This window comes from Octodon degus, unplaced genomic scaffold (assembly GCF_000260255.1).
Source record: "Octodon degus isolate 3935 unplaced genomic scaffold, OctDeg1.0 scaffold00112, whole genome shotgun sequence".
In the NCBI taxonomy this organism is placed as follows: Eukaryota; Metazoa; Chordata; class Mammalia; order Rodentia; family Octodontidae; genus Octodon; species Octodon degus.
The window spans coordinates 6,175,968-6,186,867 of record NW_004524688.1 but is presented as its reverse complement, the minus strand read 5'-3'; the positions used below and the strand labels follow the sequence as shown (position 1 = coordinate 6,186,867).

At 49.6% G+C, this 10,900-nt stretch overlaps 2 protein-coding genes across 2 annotated transcripts in view; one reads left to right on the top strand and one right to left on the bottom strand.

The window, feature by feature from the left end:
* Positions 1-843: 843 nt before the first annotated feature.
* Positions 844-3,327, bottom strand: Cd7 (CD7 molecule). Its single transcript, XM_004639550.2, has 4 exons — positions 3,170-3,327; positions 2,186-2,500; positions 1,780-1,919; positions 844-1,259 (listed from the first exon to the last, which is right to left on the bottom strand). Exons 1-4 carry the CDS (start codon positions 3,258-3,260, stop codon positions 1,155-1,157), a joined length of 651 nt encoding a protein of 216 aa, XP_004639607.1. The 5' UTR covers positions 3,261-3,327; the 3' UTR covers positions 844-1,154.
* Positions 1,669-10,900, top strand: part of LOC111812088 (secreted and transmembrane protein 1-like) — a 27,858-nt gene continuing 18,626 nt past the window's right edge. Inside the window, exon 1 of the mRNA XM_023699331.1 lies at positions 1,669-1,738. The gene's annotated coding sequence lies outside the window, so the exon portion shown is untranslated. The remainder of the gene's footprint in view (positions 1,739-10,900) is intronic.

Genomic DNA, 10,900 nt, shown 5'->3' with positions numbered 1-10,900 from the left:
TGTGCACCCCAGGTGAGGAGGCACATCCTGGCCAGGCCTCCTGATCCCCACTGTGCTCCATCGCTGGCATAGCTGCTAGCTCTTCTTCTGGACAGTTCAGTCCTTTCTCACATCCAAGAGAATTTCAAAGATGCTCAGAAGCGAGCTTTCTAGGTAAAAGGTCCACTGTGCTCTGGAGCCTTTCCTACCTCAAGAGGCCAGTGGAAGGTGAGCTTGTCTCAGCTGTGCTCCTGCCCCTCTAGTGCCTGTGGTGGTCCCAGAAGGCCTCCGAAGTGGTGGTTGCGGGCCCAGGCCTCTCCACCATGTATCACCCATATCACCCAAGTGGCTGTGCCTGTTTCTGATCCGTGGATGGGGAAATGAGGGTTCCTTGTAGCTCAGTCCTCTTCCGAGAGGCCTATGGGAATGAGGAAGGATCTGGGAAAGGCTGGGAAGGTTCAAACTTCTTGGTGGGGGGTCCTTGGGGAATAGCACAGTCCTCCTCAGGACCCTGTGGTCAGAACTTGTGGGGCAGGGACTGGGGCCCAGGGATCTACAGGGGCTCAAGGCCAGGGAAGGCTGCCTTGCTGGTGTGGAGGGGCTGTGCCTCAGACTTGCTCTTTAGAGGGCCAGATAAGCTGCTCCTCAAGAAGTCTCTGGGGCTGGAGGAGGTATGCTTCCTCCCTCCTCTCTGACCCTCCCCCAGGGCCACACACACAAACATACACACTCACACATACAGGACACACCAGCTGCTAAAACTCTGGGAGCTGCATGGGTAGGGGCTTGGATTGGTAAATAAGCGTGAGTGTTAGAAAACAAAGAAAATAAACACTTTATTTTCTGAAGCTCTAAGTGGGACTGGGCCTCCTCCTGCCCCCTTTGCCAAGAGTCTCTGGGCCCTGGGACTGGCCAGATGTCTAAGCCCATCAACAGAAAAGGCCCTGATCAGCTGTGGGAGGGGAAGTAGGGGAAGGGTGGCCAAAGGACAGCCGAGCTTTGTGGTTGGTGGCAGTGTGACCAGGCCACCAAGGGGTGGGCCAGGCCAGAAGGCTTCCTGGAGGAGGTACCCTGTCCATTTGAGAGCACCAAGGAGCACAGCCCCTGCCACAGCTGCCTGAGTGTGAGTACTGGGTGTGCTAGGCTTGGTGGGGTGCAGGGATCCAAGGGGCTCACTAGCCCTGGATGGGGGGTGATATGGTGTTGCGGCTGTTGTAGGACATGTCTTCATACACCACGTAGATCAGATTCTTATCCCTGGAGGCACACGAATTCTTGATCTAAAAGACAGCTCAAGTCACCTTTGAGGAAGCAGGCCTTGTGACCTAGGCCCCAATGGAAGCTCTGAGCAGCCCCTTCCTTTAATATACACCCTTGGGGAACTCTTAGCTGGCTGTGGCATGACTATGTCAACCCCTGTTCCACCCCATCCATAGGGCCCACACTGACTCTTAAGCTTATTCACAGGCCCAGTGGACCCTCCACCCATGATCACGGGTACACACCACACTCACAAGTGGCCCTTGTGTCCCCTGCATGCTCAAATAGCTACCTATACAAGCACCCTCCATGCAGAGATTGCACATGGTGTCCACGGCTCTGGACCAGGGCATCTCCAACCCTGCCCCTCCTGGTCCACATCCCACAGGATGCAATCTACACCAGCCCCTGCGGGGGTCGGTGAGTGAGCCCTGCAGCCCACTGCTGCCAATTTGGGCTTCAACTCTTCCCTCTTCCGGCTGCACTCTCTGCTCATCAGGTAGGGGTGAGTATGGATCCCTACCCTGGGTGACAACTGACCTGTGTCCTCAGGGCACACAGCGTTCCCAGGCCCAGCCCAAGGAAGAAGCAGCTCCCAGCAAGGACCCAGGGGAGGATGAGCGACATCAGCCCATGCTCCTGGTGTTTGTGTGGTTCTTGTGTCTCTTTGCACAGTTTTTCTGGGAAGGGAAACAAAGATAGGCCCTAGGCAGGAAGAATGTCTGCCAGGTGGTGGGAGAGCCCATTTGAACTTGTAGAGTTCAGGGCAGAGAAGAGCTGAGGAGGAGGAAGAGAGGGAGTGATCTGGGAGGCTTCTTGGAGGAGGCTGGCTTGGAGTGGGAACAATTTATGAAGTGTAGGAGGAAGGGTCCCTGATGTGGCTGGTGGGAGCCAGGCTTGGGCAGCAGTGGGCAGAAAGAGTTCTGGAGGTGGGCGCATTCCCTACCTGTGACCATGACCATAGTGTCAGAACCTGAGAATTCAAGGTCCGCGACTGGAAAGCAGGTGTAGACGCCAGAGTCGGCCATCTCTAGGTGGCTCATGGTGATGGTCAGGTTTTCCTGGGATCCCATGAAGTTGATACGGCCCCAAAACTGCTGATCCACAGTGGCATTCACCCCGTCTTCATAGTAAATCACCTCCATGTTTCTGGGCCATTTCAGCTTCAGGTAGAGCCCTTTCAGGGGCACGGTAGTGGAGCACGTGATGTTGACAGAGTCTCCCACCGAGACCACCATGTGGAGGGGAGACGGTTGTACCTCTGTGGAAGGATATGCCACCATCACCACCAGGGTAGGCAGAGGGACAGAAGATGCCCTCTCTGTGGACAAGCGCAGAGACTGCAGGACTGCCCTCGGCACTGCAGATCAGGCAACTGTGGGGGTCTTGGAGCTGCTGTGGCTACCAGTGCCCGGGCAGCCGTGCTGAGTTCTGAGGGCCACGGGGCCCAGAATCCAGGCTGCCTGTCCAGCACTGGGGAGGTTACAGCGGGCTGGCTCTGCGTCCCTCCCAGCAGTTCAGACCACTCCTCACCTGGATTCTGCACATCCCCTTTCCTAAGCATCCTCTCCTGCTAGAGGCCACTGTCTTACCTCATTTCTCTCCTGTTAGATGCTGGCTGCCTCATTTTCCCCTCCATCCCCGGTGCCCAGAGTCTCTCACCCTGTTCAGTGAGCCTTGCTTGTCCCAGGAGCCCTGGAGACAATCCAGGCCCAGCAGCACCCAGCTTCCTGCATAGACACAGATCTTTCCACTGCTCCCAGGCTAATTGTAGAAAGGTCTCAGATATAAAGTAGGGAGAGAAAAGCACCTCACAGTGACTACTGCATGGGCCGGGGTCTTTCTGACCCATGGAAGGGGAGTGGGGATGTGCAGGAAGGTCCTGCTCACGCGACCTTTCCACCCTCCCCAAGGGGAATCCTGTGCTCACCTTGGGTCGGCAGGACCTCGGGCAGGGCTCCAGCCAGTGAGAACAGCAGGGCGAGGAGTGTGAGCCAGGAGAGATGCATGAAGCGAGCCATGCTGCCAGACCCAGCCTCCGCCCAAGCTGGGCTCCTCTCCGGCCAGAGAGATGCTCCTGTCTGTACCCTACAGTGGCTCGGGGAGATGGAAGATACACCAGTGGTTTGACTGCGGTGGGCGGGTGGTTGTGGGGCCTCTGGGAGGGCTTCCTGGAGGAGGTACCTGGAGGGAGGAGCTGCAGCAGGAGGTGGGAGGAGCCACTCTGCATGATCTCTCTGCCTTCCCTGTGGCTGCTGGTCTGGGTCTCCACCCCAGTGGCTCCGTAGGATAAACTGGGTGAGAAGAGGGCCAGGCCTTGGGACTGAGACAGGAAGAGAGGAAAGACCCTCTGCCCAGGAGGGGCAGGCTAGAGCTGACTTTGGATTGGCAGCGGCACTGTGTGCAGAGGTCTGACTTTTCCCCAGACATCTGCAGTGTCCAGTCAGCTGGGCATCTGGGACACTGACCAGACTGAGCAGTCCAGGATGACCAGTGTCCTGCAGTGAGACAGTCAGGTTCCCATGCTCGGTTCCTTTGTTCAGACCCCTGCCCCATTTCACCTCAGGGCACCCAGCTGGTGCTGGTCTCTGTCCTGACCTTTAGCCTGCTGGGAAGCTTCAAATGCTGGTGCCCAGAGCCACATGCCCCTGTGCGTACTTGCGACTGCATCCCCAGGTGCCCAGGGCCAAACAGTGAGCCCTTGCTTGTCCCAGGACCCCTGGAAACAGCTCCAGGCCCAGCAGCACCCAGCTTCCTGCATAGACACAAACATTTCCACTGCTGTGAAAGGTCACAGCAGTGCTTGGCTTGAGCTCGGCCAGGGCAGGCCCATCCCCTAGTTCCTGCCTATTGCTGTTCAGCACAGCCCCTGAAGCCCCTGCATCTGGAGCTCCTGAAAGATCAGCTTTAATACTTCATTTTGGGAGCAGATGCAAAGTCCTGATGCCCTGGGACGCTCCACAGAGGGACCTGGAGCAAATGCCAGATCTGTGGTCTGTGGCCATCCTTCCCCCTGCTGCTCCTGAGTGACCAAGGACTTCATTGATAGAGATGCAGCACTGGCCACCCTCCCTCTCCCTCTCCCTCTCCCTCTCCATGTCCTCTCTCCTGCTGATCCCCTGCATAGGAACTCTGCTTCCTAGACCTGGTCCTTTCTTGCCCAGGGCTTGGCTCCTGACCTGTCTGGGGTAACCGCTTCACTGCTAGCCCCTTTCCCCAGAGACCCTAGGCACTGCACAAATCTTTCCATCAGTTACGCGGGGACCGACGACTGGGGTTACTTCCTCCCTGGGGACTACGCTGACTGGCTGGGTCCTGATGGGTTTGGAGTCCTAGGACAGGGAGAACCTGCGGAGTGGTGCTGGTTTATGGGTCCTGGGTAGTTCTGCCAGCTGAAGGGTGCTTCTGTCCGGGGCAGAATATTGCCAAAGCCCTGGAAGGTCCTAAGAGGAGGTGAATGAGGCCAGGCATGGATCTGAACTGAAGCCCTCTGTAGTTGTGACATCTGCATGCATCATTCCGGGGTGCTTTAGGGATCTTCATACACTGACCCCAGCCCCAGAGCAGAGCAGAGGGCAAGGCTGGATGAAGGGCTCTGAGCCCTGGGTTGATGGTGATGAGGTGATGGGCAGTGAGCAGCACCAGGGTCTCTGAAGAAGGGGCTAGCGGTGAAACAGTTACCCCAGATGAGTCAGGAGGCAAGCCCTGGGCAAGGAAGGACCAGGTCTAGGAAGCAGAGTTCCTATAAAGAGATCAGCAGGAGAGAGGGCAAGGAGAGGGAGAGGAAGGAGAGAGAGAGGGAGGGTGGCCAGTGCTGAATCTCTATCAGTGAAGTCCTTTGTCACTCAGGAGCAGCAGGGGGAAGGATGGCCACAGACCCCAGATCTGACATTTGCTCCAGGTCCCTCTGTGGAGCGTCCCAGGGCATCAGCTCCACAAATGAGGTATTAAAGCTGATCTTTCAGGTGCTCCAGATGCAGGGGCTTCAGGGGCTGTACTGAACAGCAACAGCTGGGAACTAGGGGATGGACCTGCCCTGGCCGAGCTTAAATGGAGCATTGCTGTGACCTGAACCTTCCTTTAGCCTGAGCGGCACATGCCCAGAAGCCCTGGGCTCAGAGATGCAGCTTCCTGGACTCTTGGTCTTGGGTCTGGAGCCCATGAAGCATCCCCTGACTTGGCTTGGAGGCTGAGGGGGTGAGGAATTCCAGGGGTCTCCTTCCTTCAGGACCCAGCATTTTAGTGCTTTGCTTTTGCAAGCAGGACAAGATTCTTATAGGTTTTTGGTTTTGCACTAAAACAATTAGATTTTTCTACCTATGTAATGGTTTGCTAAAGGGTTTATTAAATTTGGTTAAAGATTAGCCTTAGGTAGCACTAGAGCAAATCTAGAAAACAATTTTTCACTCATGTGTAGGAAAAAAGCACTCATGATATAGTTGCAATAAAAAAGCAAGTGGGGGAAACAGATGTGACTCCAACAGAAACCTGGCAGAGTGGTGTAGAGCCACAGAGGGGTCCTGGGAGGCTGCTGTCCCTCCTCCCACCCTGGCCCTAGGCTCCCTGCAGCAGGCCCGCGCTGCCCCCTGGTGGTGGGTGTGGTGCAGCACAGCTTCTCAGGCCTCTTCCCCATCTTGGCCCCTGGATCCCAGACAGGAGGTTTGCTGCCTTGTTCTGCTCTTAGAAGGCGACTAAGCTGCAGACCCAGGGATTGGAAAGAGGCCAAGGGAAAGGTGCCCAAGGCCCCTGATAAGAGGCAGGGAGTGGGGAGCACCCTGTGGGACTTAAGATTCTTCCAGGTATGGAAGGAGGGGAAGAGCAAAAGGAGTGGCTGAAGCACATGGGGCTGGGGGCTGGGGGTCAGGTTCTGTCTCTTGTCTCTGTGTGAGTGACTGAGACAAATCTAAAATGTTCCCAGGCTGCCAACCTGTTCCCATGTCAGCCCCTTTTCTTGCCCTCCATAGTATCTGTTTATCTCAGCCTGAGGCTGCAAGAGTGGAAGTCCATCAGGACAGGGAGTGTCCCCAGCCACTCAGTTTGGGTCCCCAGAGAGGAGACAGCCCTGGCCATAGGCCCCATGGGACTGTGTTCTCGTGTGGTCTGCTCATACTCTAGAGAGGACATCTACATTTGAAACTTCCCTGTGGGAAGGAGGCCAGGACAGAGATGGGTGTGGGGGGCCACAGATTAGAAATTGACAGCAGAATATGTCCAAGGCCCTCCTTGCCCTGCCTTGCCCAGGCCAACCAGAAAGAGAAAACTCCCACTTTTTCTCTTTGTCACAGTTGAGACTTCAATGGCCGGGGTGCTGTGGCTCTCACAGGGCTGCTGTACTCCCCCTCAGCCTCTTCACTTCCGGTGAGCTTATCTGTACCCGGACCCCCACCTGCACCCAGGCTCCCACGCTCCCTGTGTGCAAGGCCTTTCTTCCTATTGTCTAATGCAATGCTGGAGGGCCCGAGGCAGAGCTGTGTAGGAGAGGCAGCTTCCCTGCCGTGCTTCTCTTGATCACCTGCAGTCCCAGCTAAACAGGAGGCCATCCACACAGAGATCTCCCCTTTGCGAGTCGCCAAAGTTATGGTGCTTCAATTGACTTTTATTTATTCGGTGCATGGTTTCACTACACAGTTGAGACTTGTAGTGATCCCCCTGTCTCAGCCTCCCCAATACTGGGACTACAGGTGTGCACCACCACACCTGGTTTTAGTGGCTGGCTCAGTGTGGGGCATGTGGTATTGGGGACTGAACCTGGGTCCTTGTGCTTGCCAGGCAGGTGCTTAGACCACCGAGCTATCTCCCCAGCCCTAGAATTCTTATATGTTCTTTATTATTATTATTATTATTTTTAAATTGTTTATTTATTTTTATTTATTACATTTATTTATTGTGTGTGTGTGTGGCCAGCTCAGCCCACCAGGGGGCGGGGCTGGCTGGCATGTGGTGCTGGCGGTCCCTGTGCTTTGCCAAGCTTGTTTCAAGTAGGTGCTTTAGACCACTGAGCCATCTCTCCAGCCCTCTTATATGTTCTTGATTCAGCTTTGATAGTTCATATGTATCTAGGAATCTGCCCATTTCATCTGTGTTTTTCATTTTATTAGAATAAAGTTTGTCAAAGTAGATATTGATGATGTTCTGGATTTCTGCAAGATATGTTGTGACTTTGGCCTTTTTGTTCCTAATTGCATGAGTTTGAGTCTTTTTTTGTTTTTTTGACAAGGTTGGCTAAACGTTTATCAATTTTATTTAAACTTTCTAAGAGCCAAGTCTTTGATTCATTGATTCTTTATATCATTTTCTTAGTCTCAATTGCATTAATTTCTTTTCTGCTCTTTATAATTTCTTCTCTCATGTGAGCTTTGGGCCTAACTTTCTCTTTTCTTTATAGAAATTTGAGACTCAACAGTAGGTTGTTATGGGCCGGGGAGATAGCTCAGTGGAATAAGCGCTTGCCTGGCAAGTGCAGAGTCCTGAGTTCAATCCCTGGTACTGCAAAATCAAAATCAAAAACAACACAACAATGACAATAACAATAAAAAAACCCAATCAGTACATTGCTAGTTTGAATCCGCTCTGTCTTCCTGATAGAGGTGTTCACCACTGTAGAATTCTCTCTTAGGACTGTTTTCATTGTGTCCCATAAGTTCCAATATGTTTTATCAGCATTATCACTGAATTGTAGATACTAATTTGCTGTTTCATTTCATCTGTGACCCACAAGATGGTATTATTTAATTTCCATCTATGGAGTTTTGTGGTTTATTTTGTCATTAATTTCTAATTTTATTGGTCTATAGTCAGAGAATATGCATGAGACGATTTCAATTCCTTTGCATTTACTTAAGCATGTTCTAGGGACTAGTGTGTAGTCTAATCCCATGTGAAACTGAGAAGAACATGTACTGTGATGTTACGAGGTGAAACACTCTGTACATATCTATTAATTCCATTTGTTCACAGATTCGGTTCAGTTATGATATCTCTTTATTGATTTTTTTTTTTGCCTATTTGGTATATTTATGACAATGGGGTATTAAGGTCCCTCATTATAATTGCATTAGTGCTTATTTGATTTTTAACCTCCACTAAAATTTGTTTTATATAGCTGGGTGCTCCTGTATTTATTGCATATGTATTTGTGATTGTAAAACTCTTGGAGTTTTCCCTTAAAAAGAATGTAGCAACCTTCTTTATTTCTTTTGATCTGTCTTGACTTGAAGTTCACATTGTCTGTAAATAGAAGAGCTATGCCTCATTTTTATGGGTTCCTGTCATGTGAAATATTGTTTTTCCATCTTTTGACTTTCAACGTATGAATTTCTCTTTGAATTAAATGTGTTTCTTTTTTAAAAAAGTATTTATTTATTTGTGTGTGTGTGTGTGTGTGTGTGTGTGTGTGTGTGTGGCCAGCTCAGCCCACCAGGGGGCGGGGCTGGCTGGCATGTGGTGCTGGGGAATTGAACCGCGGTCCCTGTGCTTTGTTAAGCTTGTTCTAAGTAGGTGCTTTAGACCACTGAGCCATCTCACCAGTCCTAAATGTGTTTCTTGTATGTATCATATTGTGGGATCTTGTTTCTTGATCCATTGTGCCAGTCTATTTCTTTTGATTGGTGAGCTGAGACTACTTGACTTACTCTTGTCATATTACTATCTGTTGTTGGGTCCCTGTTTTTCCCTTCTTTAATTCCTTGCCCTGCTGGTGGCTTATTCCTATTTGTGTTCTTGGATTTGTGTTCATTGTTATCTCTTTCTTCAATACTTGTTAGAGCACATTGTAGAGCTGGTTTGGTGGCTGTGAAGTTTTTCAGCTGTTCTTTGTCGCAGAAGTCTCTTATTTCTCCACTAATTCTGAAAGATAGTTTTTCAGGGTACATCAGTCCGGATTGGGAATTATTTTCTTGCAGGACTTGAAATACTTCCTCTAAGCTCTCTTTGACTTAAGGGTTCGCGTGTTGAGAAGTCTGCTGTAATTCTGATAGACTTTTTTTTTCCTTGGGGGAGGCTTTCCTTTATAGATGATTTGTTTCTTTTCTCTATCAGCTTTTACTATTCTGTTCTTGCGCCGAATATGTGGAATACTGATTATCATATACCTTGGTATAGATTTATTTTAGTTATGGCTAACTGGAATTCTTTATTTTGTTTCCTTTTTTTGCAATGGGAATAGAACTCAGGTCCTTGCACTTGCCAGGCAAGTGCTTATGCCACTGAGCTATCTCCCCAATCCCCTAACTGCAGTTCTATATGCCTCATTTAGCTGCATGCAAAATTCTTTTTCCATACTTGGGAAATTTTCTGCTATTACATCTGTGAACAAGTTTTGTCATTTGTGCTAGTGCCTGTTTTCTCATTAACTCCAATCTTATATTATTCTTCTTTGCATCATCTTGCTGCTGTTGGATTGATTTTTTTTTCCATCATCCTTTGTTATTTTTAAGAGATCTTTTCATGATCATTAGCTAAAACCCTGTCTTACAGGTTTGAAGGATTTCTTTTTTTTTTCTTGGCTGTTTCAGGCTGCCTTACGTGTGGGTCTGGTATGGCATGTGGAGCTGGGGGATTGAACTGTGGTCTTCTGAATCTCACTGGGTTTGCCCAAGCAGGTGCTTAAACAACTGAGCTAACTGGCAGGCCCCCTAGGTCTGAAATTGTCTTCACTTTCACTGGGGTGATTTTGCCAACTTTGAATAGAATTTTCCAGATATCTGTTTTAATCTGATTCATAGACTCTATTTCTTTCCTTTGTTGAACATTCATGGTTTCTATCATTCGTCTATGCTCCTCTTTTTTTTTCTTTTTCTTTTTTGGGGGGCTGGCTCATCCTGCCCTCAGGGCAGGGCTGGAGTGGTATGTGGTCCTGGGGATTGAATTTAGGTCCCCTGTGGCTGCCTAAGCAGGAGCTTTAGACAGCTGAGCTCTCTCACCAGCCCACCTCCTCTATTTTTAAAAATCTGTATCTATTCTAGACTTGCTGAGTAAAATTTCATGTAGTTATTTCTTTTTTTAACCTGGGAGATTATTTCTGATATGATTCCCTCTATACCTGTTTTTGAATCTCTGCTATCATTTCAGAAATTTCAGATGGGTGCTCTCCGTTTTCTTCTACCTCATTGACCCTTGGACTTGTTCTGGCTGGGCTGGAGTTCTGTGGATGGGTTTTACTTCTGTGTCTTATCGTTTTCTGTTTTATTTTTTCCTGTGTTAATGCCTGCATATTTCTTATAGTAGGTAGCTTTATCACTAATATCAAGGTATCCCTAAGAAATATTTGTCCTTCAGAGGTGCCTTCTGTCTGAGGAAAGTACTTGGTTTTTGTGTCTGCTCCAAGATCCTCGTTTCACAATTTATTAGGTTTTAAATATTATCATCTATTTAGCTCAGCCCCGGGTCTTTTGTAACTGGACTATTTGATGATTATGATCCCAGACAGTCACAGTGTTATTGTATAAGGGAGATCGACTAATTACAACTAGCATGACATCTTGTTTAAAGTGTTACAGTTAGCAATAACAGTAGCATCATGCATAACCTAGACTCTGACAAACTGGAAACTCTTGATTTGGTATCTTTAAGCACAGCGGCAAGATCTACAGCTATATAACAAAACCCAACATAAATCAAGAACTCGTATGCAGTGTGTTTCCCCCGACAGAGTGATTTTACT

Excerpts from the sequence above, each read along its gene's own strand:
- Cd7 (XM_004639550.2), bottom strand. The coding sequence starts at position 3,260 with ATGGCTCGCTTCATGCATCTCTCCTGGCTCACACTCCTCGCCCTGCTG. Across the intron at positions 1,920-2,185 it reads CACTATGGTCATGGTCACAG|AAAAACTGTGCAAAGAGACA; the intron begins GTAGGGAATGCG and ends TTCCCTTCCCAG. Across the intron at positions 1,260-1,779 it reads TGTGTGCCCTGAGGACACAG|ATCAAGAATTCGTGTGCCTC; the intron begins GTCAGTTGTCAC and ends GCTGTCTTTTAG.